This window comes from Ascaphus truei, chromosome 2, assembly GCF_040206685.1.
Source record: "Ascaphus truei isolate aAscTru1 chromosome 2, aAscTru1.hap1, whole genome shotgun sequence".
Classification (NCBI taxonomy): domain Eukaryota; kingdom Metazoa; phylum Chordata; class Amphibia; order Anura; family Ascaphidae; genus Ascaphus; species Ascaphus truei.
In genome coordinates, this window is record NC_134484.1 from 380,453,985 (window position 1) to 380,470,398 (window position 16,414).

Consider the following 16,414-nt stretch of genomic DNA (forward strand, 5'->3'; position numbering starts at 1 on the left):
TCTACTTTCCCATACTTGATGGAAAATTGTTCCCCAAATTTCATTCCTGCTACATGGCTATGACTTCTCTCCGCTAGACTACTGACCATGTTTTCAAGTATATCTGCAGCACTTATCTCGTATTATTACCTTATATCTCATTATTTACCAATATTGTATTTTATTCTGCATAGAGCAGAGCTAAGAAGAATGAATAACTATAATAGTGTAGTGCACTTTCCCCAACCCCCAGGGAGATATGACTACTACTATGTATGTGGTGCGTTAACTGCGGCTCACAGGAGGCCTGAGCCTCCACTGCTGGTAGCCAGGGATGTGCCCGAGTTGTCAATCGGTAGCGCCTCCACCTGTACGGGATCCTACTATGTGGGATAACCCCGTTACAGGAACCGATGCAATAAAACACATGTGGCTAAGAGTAACAACTTTACTACATGTAAACGAATAGCTGGTATACACAGTCCCACCAACCAGGCCATGCATGGCCGTACTTTCCAATAACCCTCTCCCCGCCAAGTCCACTCACACAGGAGAGATAGTCCCTCAACGTCCTTAGGCCCTTGGGCACTCAACCACCCTGGTGCACCCAAGTAGCAACTCCCACCCAAGTGTGTGAGACAGCGCTGCCCCACTAGCGTGTTGGTGCAGATACTCTTGATAATCTTGATACAGATGGAAATAATTGTAGCTAAATCACGTCTATAAAAATTGTCAAACCGCGCAGTTCAACAGGCAATCCGCCTGGATTGTACTTTGTTTTGAAGCAGAATGCGTTTGAGAGAGAGAGACCTTCCTCCAACTAACATATGGAAAGACACATGTGCTCAAAAAGGAGCACACCTTAGATACCTGGGAGATATGCTAAAAGAATATATGCAAAGTATATTTAAATTACTCACACCCAACACCTCCTAAAAGATTTCCATAAGACCTATACTGACAAGTCTAAGATCTATTCTGATGAAGGAGGTAGTGGTGTCATAAACAACAGGATCAGTACCCACAACCCTGCTATTCACGGCAGCAGGGGAAGCGCTACTGTCGGAGCATACGGTTTAGCGCATACTTTTTCTGGGCATTTGCATGTGGAAGTTTGAATCTCGTTGCAGACATGTATAAGTAGAATTCCTAATCCAGATAACAGCTAGGTACATTCAGTATTTTCTTGATGAGTCTGTTATATTTCTGAAATTAGGCTTTCAGAATAAAAGTTTTTAACTTGTTTGTGTATGTTGTTAAAACCTGTATTCAGTTATGTTTAGTAACCTTTGCTACTTTCGTCTCATTTAGTAATATTAATCATTAACTGGCACTACCATGGATCTTAATCACTTCAGATGCCTGCGGAATATGTGCCCAATGCAAAAGCACAATATTACTCTGACAATCTTCACCAGAATACATCAAACCCAGCTATCTTCTGGAAGGTTATCCACAATATATTCCAGCCTTTTAGCCATCAACAACCAAGTAATATCACTAAGGAGGATATTACTCTGACAAATCCCACTGACATTGCAAATGCATTCAATGATTACTTTGTGGAGTGTGCTACTAACTTATTAGTGAAACACCACCCAAACCGCAAACATGAACATCATTCTGAGAGTACCCCTATAGCCCCACCCTCTCCGAACACTGCTCACAATTTTCAATTTGTCCCAGTATCCGAAGAGGAGATTACACAAGCGCTCCTCAAATTAAAACTAAGCCGCCAATTTGGACCTGATTTACTGCAATCTAAGTTCCTAAGACTTGGTGCCCCAGCCATTGCCAAACCAATTGCTTCCATAGTCAACTCTATTCTGTTTGCAGGCCATATCCCTAAGACCTGGAAAACTGCCAGAGTTGTCCCAATATTAAAAGTGAGGACAAAAACACTGTCTCAAACTACAGGCCAATCGCCCAATACTATCCAAAGTCAATGAAAAATGTGTACAATCCCAATTAAGCGATGAATATAACAAGACAAATATCCCAAGCCAATTCCAAGCTGGCTTTTGGCCTAACCACTCCACTGTAACTACCCTGCTAAAAGTTTGCAATGAAATCCAGTGTGGAATGGAACAGGGACAACACCAGTGCACTGGAATAGGGAAGCATGCTTTAAACTGATTTCATTCCTATCTATCAGGTAGATCCCAACATGTGTCTATCTGAGGCTCTAACTCCAACCCCCTGGATATCACCTGTGGTGTCCCGCAAAGCTCTGTTATGGAGCCCCTACTCTTCTCAGTGTTCATCAATGATCTTCCTACAGCATGTAAGGGAGCTTCAATACACATGTATGCAGATGACACAATCTTATATGTACACAGCCTTAATCTCTCCGATCTTGAACACATACTTCAGTCTGACATTTTGAGACTTGAAAATTGGATTTCCCAAAACAAACTGTTTTTAAACACCGACAAGACTGTAACTCCTGTTACTAGTTTTAAATACTTGGGCATATGGTTTGATTCCCATTTACCATTTGGGATGCACATTGTTACCCTGACATCCAAAACCTACAGTATGCCAAACTAGGTGTACTTTACAAGAACAAATCCTCCCTAAATCTGCTGGTCAGAAAGCGTATCGCACAGCAGAGGCTAATGCCAATTATCGACTATGAGGACATAGTATACGGCTCGGCAACCCAAACCCACCTTAGCAAACTTGACACCCTAAACCATTCAATATGCCGTTTTGTTCTCCAATGCAACTACAACACACATCCCTGCGAAATGTTCAAAGAACTAGATTGGTCATCAGTTGTGTCTAGGCGCAAAGTTCATCTTTCCTTTCTTACCTTCAAATACTTTCTGGGCAAGCTACCCAGCTATCAGAACAAGCCCTTCACCCCAACCACATGCAGTACTTATCATCTGAGATCTGACTGGTCCCAAGGTTCAGCAAAGTATCCGGCCGCTCCTCCTTTTCTTACTGTGCACCCCAAAACTGGAACAATCTGCCGGAGACTCTCACAGCCACCACCAGTCTAAGTTCTTTCAAAACTAAAGCTGTCTCACATTTTAATCTGGTCTGTAACTGTTACATACGCCTATAATATATATTATCTCTTACTGTGCATGCAATGTCTTGTATATAATGTATACCCTGTTCACTTATGTAACTATAGATTTGTAACCATGTATTATTTGTCATCATAACTCTGTGCCCAGGACATAGTTGAAAACGAGAGGTAACTCTCAATGTATTACTTCCTGGTAAAACATGTTCTAAATAAATAAATAATCTGGTTGTAGCCACTTCCAGCTGCACATTGCAAAGCCAGTAATCAAACTAACACTGATGAAACCCAAAAGGTCGAACTGAGGCTGTGCTTAAAAAGCTGTGTAATACGGCAGGCATTTATAGGGGTCCATGTTAAAATGGACAAAAAACAAAAGGTGACACTGTGTACTCATTTGCATTTAATTTCCCAGAATCCCTGGCTACAGTGAAAGCACTGTGTGCTAAGATATAATGTGGAAAAGCAGACCTGTCTGACGTGAATGTGCTCACAAGTGGTATTCTTAGGCTGCGTTCACGCTGCCACTGAGCGCGCTTGGCATGTTTACTTCTGTGAATCTCAATCTGTACGGCCACGCACACACGGCGCAATTTGGGGAAGGCGGTGCTGTTCCCAGTTTAGACGGCCAGAATGGTGGTGACCTTCCGTATGGGGGCTCTGTGCCATTTGGCATAATGTGCTGAATGGCTTAATGGGCACGAGCTTAGGGTATTCCTCAAGCTCTTTATGGATGTTAGCGGGGAAATCTGGCTTGGTCACTAGTTGGGATAAATGTTATATTTATCATGTTGGTTGTGTTATAAATAAAGCTGGGACCAGTTTTTCTCCCAAGAAGTGATATGGTGTGTTTATTATTTATTTATTTATTTATTTATAAAATATTTTACCAGGAAGTAATACATTGAGAGTTACCTCTCGTTTTCAAGTATGTCCTGGGCACAGAGTTAAGACAAATAATACATGGTTACAAATACAGTTACATAAATGAGCAGGTTATACATTATATACAAGACATAGCATGCACAGTTAAAGATAATATATATTATGGGCGTATGAAACAGTTACAGACCAGATTAAAATGTGTGACAGCCTTAGATTTGAAAGAACTTAAACTGGTGGTGGATGTGAGAGTCTCTGGTAGATTGTTCCAGTTTTGGGGTGCACGGTAAGAGAAGGAGGAATGTCCAGATACTTTGTTGAGCCTTGGGACCATGAACAGTCTTTTGGAGTCTGATCTCAGGTGATAGGTGGTGCATGTGGTAGAGGTGAGGAGCTTGTTCAGGTAGCTGGGTAGCTTGCCCATAAAGAATTTGAAGACAAGACAGGAAAGGTGAACTTTGCGCCTAGACTCGAGTGATGACCAATCTAGTTCTTTGAGCGTTTCGCAGTGATGTGTGTTATAGGTGCATTGGAGAACAAAACGACAAATTGAATTGCAGAGGGTGTCAAGTTTGCTAAGGTGGGTTTGAGGTGCCGAGCCATATACTATATCTCCATAGTCAATAATTGGCATTAGCATCTGCTGTGCAATACGCTTTCTGACCAGGAGACTTGGGGAGGATTTGTTCCTGTAAAGTACCCCTAGTTTGGCATAGGTCTTGGTTGTCAGGGTATCAATGTGCATCCCGAATGTTAAGTGGGAGTCAAACCATAAGCCCAGGTATTTAAAACTAGTGATAGGGGTTAAGGTGTTGTTAGCGTTGGTTCTAATCTGGAGCTCAGTCGCTGGAAGCTTTAAAAATTTAGTCTTGGTCCCAAATACCATTGTTACAGTCTTGACAGTGTTTAAAAGTATTAGGAATGGGAAATGGGTCCAGATCGACGCATTGGTAAGTCATGTAATGTACAGTACAGTATAACCCCTAAAACGCAGTGCAGTGTGCAGAAATCCTTGTTCCCTTGTGCTGGGAGAAGGTGCTGCCCGACCTCTGCACACTACAACTCCAGGGGAAACTATTCTGGAGTACTTTATTACCTCTGAGTGCTGAGAAGTACAGTACAAGGATTTAGATTTCCACTATTCGGGTAGCTTATTAATAAAACATTTTTTTTTAGTTGCTTACAGCAGGGGGTGGCTATCTCCTGTCCTCAAGGGCCCCCACCAGGTCAGGTTTTAAGGATATCCCTGCTTCAGCACAGGTGGTACAATCAGTGGTTCAGTCATTGACTGAGCCACTGATTGAGCCACCTCTGAAGTAGAACTGAACTGCTTGTGGCCCTTGAGAACTGGAGTGTTGAAGAGACACATTCAAGTCATGTATTGGCGATCGCTATAATGATGCTAGGGATTTGCCAGACATTCATTACATTCTAATGAAGTCATTCATTAGCCAATTTTGGTTGTCAACAGCTCGATCAATTTAGTTAGTGATCAACTCCCAGTATACATTGTAATTTAACTACAAACTACACCGATGTGAAATTGAAGGTGATTACTTTTATTTTCATTAATTTGCTTAAAAAAAGCTTTTAGGTCAACATAACTCAAGGGGGGGAGGCGGGAGGGGGGGACATCTGAAGAAAGGTACCTGGTTTATAGTTGTATTGCTGATGTATAGAATTTAGCATTAAATACATACTCTATGAAAGGAGCACTGGTTTGATTAACAGGTCAGCAATTTGGGAGTCAATATTATACTGCTTGGCAGTGCTGCCCCCTCCTGCAGTGGAGAAGTTGAATATGCTGTAGTTATGTAGCAAGGCAACCATAGCTGTGATATCACAATGTTTCTAAGGTTGAATTGTAATTCATAACTTGGTCCTGGGGCAACAGCTTGATTTTGTAATGCAGCTGATATTTTTAATTAGGCGAGGGCATAAAATCATATTCTTCTAAACCTTCTTCCAATTGTGGGGTCTTTCAAGAATCAGCTGCTCTTTGTCTAGCATTTCTTACCTCAAGCCCCTCAGTTTCTTGAATGAACCTCCTGCTGACAGATTGCAGGGCCTCCTGCGGCCACTCATGGAACCAGTCAATTGCTGTGCAGTTAACTATAGCTGGGAACTTCCGAGCTCTAACTCGCAAAGTGGAACCGACTGGAGAGAAGCACAAAATGACCTGCGGGGACATAAGACAGAATAAAATAAATGTAAATGCAGTAAAATTGAGTAAAGAATGACAAGGCATGTTTAACTGTTAAAGAATACAAGGGAGTCAGCATACTAAAGGAGCAATAATGGGGTTAAAGTGAAAACATCTGAGCTTAAACATTTTTTTCATAAGCCACGTTAGGAAAATTCTGTCAAACGACCCTTTTATGTCAGATATATAGGGAGAAACACTAACATTTGTATCTATTTCCCGGTGGACACCCAGCTAAAGAGCTTTCCTAGTCTGATACAAGTCCTATGGGGTTTGGCACAGGGCAGTGCTATAGGAGGGTCATGGATAGAGAAAAAGGTGAAGGTAAGACAAAAACTTAAGGGGGAAATATTTACAGTGTTCTGAGGAAGATAATAGTTCCCATTAAGAGGAACAAGAAAGTTCTCAAGTTATTTCTTAATTCCAATCAAGTAAAAATGGTGATTTAAATTAAAAAGGACTTAAGAAATTACTCCATGTTTGTCCTGTGTGAAGGAATCTACAGACTGTGAGTCTTTTATTGTGGTGTGCTATGCCTCTCTCAACCTGTTGGTTGTCCCTTTTGTGTGTTTGTGTGTGTGTGTGTGTCTGTGTGTATGAAAGAGAGAGACCTGTGTGTGGAGGGAGGTGGAGGGAGGGAGAGAGGTGGAGGGAGGGAGAGAGGGGGAGGGAGATGGACAGAGAGATTGAGAAAGAGGAGGGGGAGGCAGAGATGGGAGGGACATGCAGGGCAGTCGACAGGGGGGAGCAAACCCCTCTCTGCCCGTCTTAACAACCCCAGGCCGTGGTGGAGACTCTATTCCTGATCTGAGAAAGCTGTTAGAGGCCCAGCTTGTATGTTTACAATATTGCACTTTTGGGTCACTATGGATTTCCATGATCTGTGATTATGGACAATCCACATTAAATATATAAATTGCTCATTTCTTTCTTGTGTTCTCAGCCTTCTCACAGACCTTGTGTTAGTAGTGAGCACCAGGGATACATACCGTACTACCTTTTTATTGATATCTTTTTGGATTCATATGGTTTTAAGTAGAGATTGGATTAGTATTTCATTTCGGAGAACCCCTGTCTATATGTACATGGGGAATGGAATGCACTGGGTACTGTTTAAACAAAAAAAAAAAACCCATAGAAGTCGGTCCATTCATAAACTCTACCAGTTAGATACCCATGACTATGTGATTTCTGTGTTGCAAGGTTGGTTTGTGTTTAACACCAGCATTCTTCATTATTTGATTGTGTTTGCCTCCTTTATTTATGCTGGAAGGCTATACCATGTCATTTACTATGAGCATAGTTCCTCAAATATACTGAGTTTATTAACCTCTTACCCCACATTAGAATAACACCCACACCCTGCTTCTCTCCTCGTTAATGTGTCAAGCAACATAGTGCACACTGCACTCCCCACTTATTGTAAAACTGTTCATGTATTTAAAAAAAACAAAACAAAAAAAAAACATAATTACAATAATTTAATATACAGTTCTTTCTGCAAAATAATATTATATTATTGCAAAATTCAAGATCTATGTTAAAAGTGCTCTGAAAATTAAATTCTTACGGGGAATCTTTTGCAACATCCTGCTTTTTTAAAGACTCATGGTACAGAAGTAACTTTGATCTCCCTTTTTACCGTATGTTTCCAGTTTGACCTACTTTTTAAACTGTGAAATACAGAAATTGGAGGAAGTTCTTCCATACCTACTATAGCAGCGTATGTAAATATTGTCATTTTATTGCTATTGTACATTGCAACATTATGTTTGCTTATTATAACTAATCGACGGTAATATTAAAAAATGAATAAAAGTTATCATTAAGCAAAAAGAATTAAGCAAAATAAAGCGTTTGCGGCAGAGAACTGACGTAGGAACAAATCAGTGTACAGTATGAGCTTCAGAATGTTTTTCACACTAACACCACAATGAATTGCAGTTATTGTCCAAATTCACAAGTGGAGAAGTTAGGAGCACCGGTTAACTGTATCGCTATTATTATTTTTTATTTATGGTGTGCCGGATTTGTCTTTACTTTTCCATTGGTCTTTGGACAAAAACGTACAGAACGACCACTTTGGCATATACTGTATAGAAGTGCCCGCTATACATGCTCAAAAAAGTAACTAGAAATAAAATGTTAGGAATGTTGCACCTGCAATAACGGTTACTTATTAAGCAAGTACCAACCATGGAAATATTGGGTTTAGTACTGCACTAAATAATAACACCCCTCCCACTGTTTATTAAAACTAATATTAAAAGTAAACAATAAGCTACAATTGTAGTTGTAGCAAATGTTAGGTTATATTGCATATAAATAATCAAGGAAGCTCTTACTTTAAGTTGAAGCCGAACTCTGTCCAGAAAGAACTTCCAACAGGTGTCTTTGGAATCAATTAGTCCAAGACTCCGCACCTCATTTCGAATTCCAGATATGATGCCATCAATGTCCTCTTCACTGAACAAATCAGGAACATCTCCTGACAGAAAACACAGTGAAAAAGGTACATACAATTTATATATATATATATACATACATACACACACACACATATTATATACATATACATATATATTTATATATATATATATATATATACATACATACATACACACACACACATACACACGCACGCACGCACGCGCACACACACACGTATGCATCTCCGATATTAAACTAGTTAAAATGGTGCTAAGTATCCCTTAAGTACTTCCAGACAGCGAATAAACTTTCTAGAAAGTAGAGAGTATTGTAATGTTTGAGATTTACCGTCTGTTGTTTCTTTATTAGTGTTTAGAGGAGAATAAGGGGCAGTAGATGTTGGCAGAAAGGATTAGACTCCACAGTCATAAATCCGGTGAAACCCCCAAAAATATTGTGTTTTTAAACAGAAACAGAATCAGACTTAGATAGTTGGAAATATGTATGTTGCTACTACTGTATGACTACTGGCATATTCATTATCCGAGAGTGGTCCTGAACAAAGCTAAAAACATACAGTAGGTGTAGATGTTTTGTTTCTGGTATGTAAGGTGTAGGTTTAGTAATTACTTTGTGGTCTTAGATGCAGTTTAAAACCATTTTTATATTTGCACAAAAATTTTAATTTCCCTGTTTATTTTAGTTCATTGTGAAGGTATGCAGTAATTTTCAATTTTAGGGGGAACAAAACTATTCAAAAGAATGCTGCAGGAATTCTAAAAAAACAAACAAAAAGGCCGCTTTTGTGTCTACCTATAAACTGCCTAATTATTCAGCATTCAACTGTAACCTTGGAATGTGCTGTATGCTGTGTTCATTCTCCAGTGTGAGACGAGCAAGAAATACGGTCTGTTCTGTGACACATTTTTATTGTGCTTTTCAGCTTTGCAAACCTTATGAAAAACATCTTAAAATATTGAATTATTCAAAAGCTGCTATATAATTGTGTGGTTTCATGTTATTTCAACTGCAACATACAAGTATGTTTCTAATAAAGTCCTATTAATAGTGTTCAAAAATGAGTTTCCTATAAGAAATTACCTTTACTTTTTTCTGTCTGCCCTCATATCACCATATACAGCTCAACCCCGTTATAACGCGATCCGTTACAACGCGAATCCGCTTATAACGCGATGCAAGCGTGGCTCCCAATTTTCATATTTCTGGATACTTTACAACACGATTATTGGTATCTTAAATACTTTATTGTACAATGCACATACAATTGTACATTATTTCTAACACGATCCGCTTATAACGTGATGTGATTCTTTGGACCCCAAGCACAGCGTATAAGGGGCTTGAGCTGTACTGCACTTTCCTGCCAAATCCTTCAGCAGTAAGGATAGAAAATCTTGCTGTAAACTAATTTTTGCACAGGTTCTTTAATATGTCCATGTGGGATCTATTTAAACGCAACTTATAACTCAGCTGAAATCACTGCTCAATGGGACTGTGTTATAAGTGTAAAAATTAAATACAAATTATGAACAGTTAAAGTGCCAATGTTGTTTTGCATGTACAGTGCTATTTACACTGCCAGCACCCTATAAAATAGTAATAACAGCAAAGTTAGGTTCCTAAACAATAATTGAACACGCTTTAAGTATTTGTAAAGTCTGTCAAGGTTTTTCTAGCTTTCTTATATTAAACTAACAACAAAAGTAACCATGAATTGAAATCCAAAGGTAAAAAGGTGATGCATTGTTTTATATTATCTCGTTTATTATTTATTCTAGCTATCGTTATTGTCAAATAATGCCTAGTCGCCCATAAAATAGCAAATGTGTGTGTGTGTGTTTGCGTGTGTGTGTGTGTGTGTGTGTGTGTGTGTGTGTGCCCATAGCTTGTCATTATAGAAAAAGTGCAAATGTAACAAAGACCTTTGTGTTTTACCTTTTTATTTTACTGAAAGAAAGACCTATAAATAACTACAGTGTATTTGTTAAAATGTAATGATGTGTGAGGATGGTATTCGAATGAAATTAGATGAGAAGCGCTGGGTCTATGTACAGTATGCTACAGTATATAATTGCATAATTGTAGATCTCGGCTCAGAGAATGACGCCTGCGTGTTCTGTCATTCACTGCAACATCAGGAGTTTATCTATATAATTTCCCCAGGATTCTGAAATGCAGCATTATTTTTTTTATACTGTTCTTTATCCATTCCTCACTGGAAGTTACTGTGTCACACTGCAAAGCAGACAGGATTGAAAAACACTGAAAATGTTTGTTACAGTTAAAAATAATAGTTACAGGTCAAAGTCTTTCATATTAATTACAGGTCAATGTTCATGCAGTTAAGTTATTACGAACCTCTTCAACTATGTACTCAAGGTAATATTCAAAAGGATTTCTCTTTTTTTATCCCCAAAGTTCACCGTAACCACAGATAATTTGTCAATGGTAAAAATCTTTCAAGAAATGTGTTGGTGTAATCACCTGATGCCAACAAGTCATTAATCAGAACGAGAAAGCGTTCATCTGGAACCTGGGCATCTGTCAGCAAAAACACAGTGGGCATGTTCTTGGCTCCAGTCCTGATGTACAAATTGGCAAGATCCACCTGTAGGGGAAAGAGGCAATCATTTATACTTTGTGGAAATGTTGATGCAGGTAGCAAAACAAAATCATGGAGCTTGATGTTGTTTCATCCACCTGCCCTGCTCACGTAGCCTAGTTCATTATGTTTCAAGGAGAGAAAAGGTTGGGTTTAATAAAGAGAACTTTGTTTTCAGCATCATTGGGCAATATAGATGAAAATAGATTATGAATCAATGAGCCTGTCCATCTTTCAGTGAAACGTAATACTGATTGCACTGCCAAGTAATTCCCAAGGGAAAAAAAAAAACTGTGTGTGCTGTGCACGCGCATAGTAAGTGAAACTTCTTTGTGTGTTGTCAGCAACATATAAAGTAACAATAATTATATTACTGCTTAGGGCATGAGTAAACTTGATTGGCGGGGTCATGTTTATTGGAAGCAGTGGGGGTGGGGTGGGGGTGTGCCTGCATGTGTCAGTGTGTGCGTGTGTCAGAGTGTGCGTGCGTGTGTCAGAGTGTGGGTGTGTCAGAGTGTGCGTGCGTGTGTCAGTCTGTGTGTGCGTGTGTCAGTCTGTGCGTGCGTGTGTCAGTCTGTGAGTGCGTGTGTCAGTCTGTGCATGCGTGTGTCAGTCTGTGCGTGCGTGTGTAAGTCTGTGCGTGCGTGTGTCAGTCTGTGCGTGCGTGTGTCAGTCTGTGCGTGCGCGTGTCAGTCTGTGCGTGTGTGCGTGTCAGTCTGTGCGTGTGTATGTGTGTCAGTCTGCGTGTGTATGTGTGTCAGTCTGTGCATGTGTATGTGTGTCAGTCTGTGCATGTGTATGTGTGTGTCAGACTGTGTGTGTGTCAGTCTGTGTGTGTGTATGTGTCAGTCTGTGTGTGTGTATGTGTCAGTCTGTGTGTGTGTATGTGTGTCAGTCTGTGTGTGTGTGTGTATGTGTATCAGTCAGTGTGTGTGTATGTGTGTCAGTCAGTGGGTGTGTATGTGTGTCATCCAGTGTGTATGTGTGTCAGTCAGTGTGTATGTGTGTGTGTCAGTCAGTGTGTGTATGTGTGTGTGTCAGTCAGTGTGTGTGTGTGTGTATGTGTGTCAGTCAGTGTGTATGTGTGTCAGTCAGTGTGTGTGTGTCAGTCAGTGTGTGTATGTGTGTGTGTCAGTCAGTGTGTGTCAGTCAGTGTGTGAATGTGTGTGTGTCAGTCAGTGTGTGTGTGTGTGTGTGTGTGTGTGTGTGTGTGTGTATGTGTGTCAGTCAGTGTGTGTGTGTATGTGTGTCAGTCAGTGTGTGTTTGTATGTGTGTCAGTCAGTGTGTATGTGTGTCAGTCAGTGTGCGTGTGTTAGTCAGAGTGTATGTGTGTGTGTCAGTCAGTGTGTGTATGTCTGCCAGTGTTTGTGTGGTGTGTATGTCTCTCTGTCTGTGTCCTGCCCCCTCTCTCTTGACTCCCCCCCCCGGAGGTACACAACCGCAGAGCAGCCCCCATTCTCTACCCCTGGTAGAGCTGCATGTCCTGCTGCAGCCAGCTCCCCGGCGGAAGTACGGGGCCACGAGGGGGTTACAGAAGGGCACGGTAATGCGTGTGGGGCGCTCAGCGCTCTTCCTCCCCCCTCCCCCTCTGGTGGTGCTGTGGGGGACGCAGCGCGCTCAAACCCCCCCACTCCCCGTTCCCATGTCTGTGCTTGCACGAGCCAACACCAACGGCTTCTTCTGCCGCCATCACTGCTGCGTATGCGCGGCATGGGAGCGGGGAGCGGGGGGGGGGGGGGAGAAATAGCGGACGTTTACTCGCCCCCGATGGCGTACAGGTGCCCGTACAGGGCTACTAACGACCTGGGAGCGCGGCTGGGACAGAGAGCGGGCCTGGTCCCAGGAGCCGGTCAGCGGGTTGTAGCAGGAGACCCGGTTGGAGAGCCGGGCCCGGTCCCCGCTGACCCGGATGCCGCCCGCTATGAAGAGGTAGTTGCCCCGCAGCCATTGGTGTTGGCTTCCTCCGGCAGCCAGGTCAGCGGCCTCCAGCCCCCCGGGGAGCCGCTGTAGCAATACACCTGGGGTGAATGGCAGCACGCATGTGCTGGAGTGGCCGGGGCTGAGAGGAGGGGTTAGCCATCACAACTGCGCATGCACGGCATGGCAGCGGGTTAGCAGCGGGCGGGGAACGGCGGCCGTTAGGGGCACCGTGATCGGCCATGTGGGGGGAGCGGTGCCCGTTAGGAGTGGCGCCGGCGGCTATCGCAGCTGCCGCATGTCACAGCAGGCGTGTGGGGGGAGCGGGGGGTGGGGGAGCCGTGACGTCACTTCCGTTTCACATTTCGTCTCCATCTCTCCAGTTTTGCCCCATCAGAATAGGTGCCACTAAATAAGTTTCACTTCAAAAACAAAACAAAAACTACTGTAATCATCGAAAAAACAACTGGTACCACAGCAATAAGAAGCAAACTTTAAGGGATGTATGGGTGGTATGTATAGAGCGTTGCTGAAAGCGATTTTTACGTAAAATTAAAAAATAGCAAGTTAGTGCATCTGTGTGTCAATGGATAAATCCAATATTTGTGTGTTGTGTGTATAACCCCCTTCCTAAAAGGTTACTAGCAATACTGGTGTTTGCTGGGCGCCACCTTGGTTGCTATGGGGATCCATACATCATGCAGGGGTGTTTAAGGAGCATGGATTGTTCTGGAAAGTTAGGTTCTCAGAGGTCAGAGATGCGGAGCCTCAGAAAGTGTAGATGGGTAAGTTAAGGTGACAGCATAGACAACCCCCCCCCCTGATTATGTTGCAGATAGGGCCAGAACCCCTTAAGTATATCCGTAGCAGAAAGCACTTCCACATCATGGTCATTTGAGCTCTGGTTTTGTCTCCTGTATTTGATGTAGAAACCTGCCCCCCTGTTTAATATGGTGGGATTTTAGATGACCATGACTTCCATAAATGACAATGTGCTGTCTGATTCCAGTGCTATAATGGTAACCCTGGTCTGACTAAGAAATAAGAATACATTAGGAATCAGAGGAAAGTAGCTGAAACAAGTCAGCCTGTATCTCTGCATGAAATAATCAGTGAATCATATGGTCATGATGGATATTAGGGTATGCATATTTAGTGTTAAAGCCTCGGATTTTGTTTTTTAAATAAACAAAATAGATGTGATACTTTGTGTTTGTGACATTTTATAAAAAGTCTATGTTGCAGCATATCAGACAGTTTATTGCCCTTGCCTTCAAATCTTGGATCCCATATCCATTCTTCAATGTGATCTGAAATACTTCTAGGGAGCCAATGTATGCTGCTAGCTTAGACAGACTTTGTTTGCCACTGCCGCCCACTCCAATTAGGAGTGCATAACCCCAAGGTGCCTCCAAAATGCGATTAATGCGACATCTATAAGTGAAAAATAAAGACAGCATAAAGCACACACTTTAAAATCAAAAACTTCTTCTCAACTGAGCAACGAATTATAAAAGGTGTTCAAAACTGTCTCTTTGGACATAAAACCCCAGATTGTAGGTTCTCTCAGCAGCAAACACATCTAATGGGCATTAGTCACTGGACTTTCATTTTAGATAAAGACATACAGAACTCTTCAGAGTTTTTATAACACTTCTACTTTTTCCTGGAAGATGAAAGACTTGTGCATGTCAGACACTTATAAAAGAAAGTGTACATGTCAAGCTTTAATCTCTACTGGTTTTACTTTGATGTCCCGTGCTATATATAGTAAGACATACAAAACTGTTGTAAATTCCATGAACACCATGTAGGCACCTGTCTGTGTATTCAGTGACTGACACCTATATATTAAGAGTCTGCAATTTTAATAGCTGTTACCTAAAGGTTATTTATAATGGCAGAATTATGAAAATTACACCTACCTAGCCCTTTTTGTGTGGGTTGACCGAACTAGAAATGTGTCTGGAATTTTAACCAGCTGTGCTACCTACTGCAATACTGTAGTAAAGTAACATTATACCTGTGACAATAAACCCTCTGATAAAGCAACTGCTAATATCAGTCATTGATCCTCATGCCACAGATGTGCTGTCTGTGCATGATGACCAAGAAAATCCACCTTTTATTGGTGCTTCTTCATAAACTGTCTAAAGACAAGTGTGAGGCACGCAGTCTGAATAACATTTTAATGACCTATTATAATGTAATATAATATATAATATAATGTCAGATATACTTTAAAACTTATGTGCAGGGCTTACAGAATACCCAAATGTCTCATTCTTATGTATATTGTGTATTGTTTTAATCTGGGATTATTTCACTTATGACTCCTCCCCCCAATGTTATGCACATTTTGCTTACATATGCTGCATTGCATCTTCAAACAAGACAAGATTCATTGCTGCATTGAGTTCATTGTAGCTGTCAAGAGTCTCCACAAGCGTTTTCCTTAATATGTCCCATCCCTTCACAGGCATGTAAGAAGGAGCACCAACTCCATTGGCAAAGTGGCAAAATATGAGTGGCTGCTGCAGCAGAACTTGGTCTTCTATACCCTAGGATGTAAAGGCACAAACATTATAAACTGATAATGGATAGATTGATCCTGCAGAGTATAAAAAAAACAAAGAATGTCAAAACATAATGAGAGAGAGCTAGAGAGAGAGAGAGCTAGAAAGAGAGAGAGAGCTAGAGAGAGAGCTAGAGAGAGAGAGCTAGAGAGAGAGCTACAGAGAGAGAAAGCTAGAGAGAGAGCTAGAGAGAGAAAGAGCTAGAGAGAGAGAGAGAGAGAGAGAGAGAGCTAGAGAGAGAGCTAGAGAGAGAGAGCTAGAGAGAGAGCTAGAGAGAGCGAGCAAGCTAGAGAGAGCTAGAGAGAGAGCGAGAGAGAGAGAGAGCTAGAGAGAGAGAGAGAGAGAGAGAGTGAGCTAGAGAGAGAGAGAGAGAAAAAGAGAGAGAGAGAGCTAGAGTTATTCGGGGCATTATTTACTTATCTATGTGTGTGTGTACAGTAAATCGTTTTCAACACACCACGTAATTCAAAAAAATATACACTATCACAATAGTCACTATGATGGGAGGGAGTTGTTCAATGGGCCACAGATCTTCCGGCCTATTAGTTAATTTTAACTGTCCATTGCCCTTTTTAGTACAGCTAGTTTATGTGAATTCCCATATGTATCACTGTGACTTATGGAAACAAATTAGCACCATAAATATGTGAAACTTTATATCAAGGTCTGCTAGCTCAAAAACTGCGCCAGATGTGGCAGTAAAAAGGAATCCTGTTGGAAGTAACTGAATATTATTCTTCGCAAAACTGCACCAAATATATCAGCC

General features: G+C 41.4%; 1 protein-coding gene across 1 annotated transcript in view; it reads right to left on the minus strand.

The window, feature by feature from the left end:
• Window positions 1-16,414, minus strand: part of DNAH11 (dynein axonemal heavy chain 11) — a 323,392-nt gene that overhangs the window by 142,456 nt on the left and 164,522 nt on the right. The window contains exons 53-57 of the mRNA XM_075587148.1: window positions 15,440-15,633; window positions 14,344-14,506; window positions 11,037-11,160; window positions 8,447-8,589; window positions 5,916-6,077 (exon numbers count right to left, since the gene is read on the minus strand). Of these exons, the coding sequence (XP_075443263.1) occupies window positions 5,916-6,077; window positions 8,447-8,589; window positions 11,037-11,160; window positions 14,344-14,506; window positions 15,440-15,633 (786 nt within the window). The remainder of the gene's footprint in view (window positions 1-5,915; window positions 6,078-8,446; window positions 8,590-11,036; window positions 11,161-14,343; window positions 14,507-15,439; window positions 15,634-16,414) is intronic.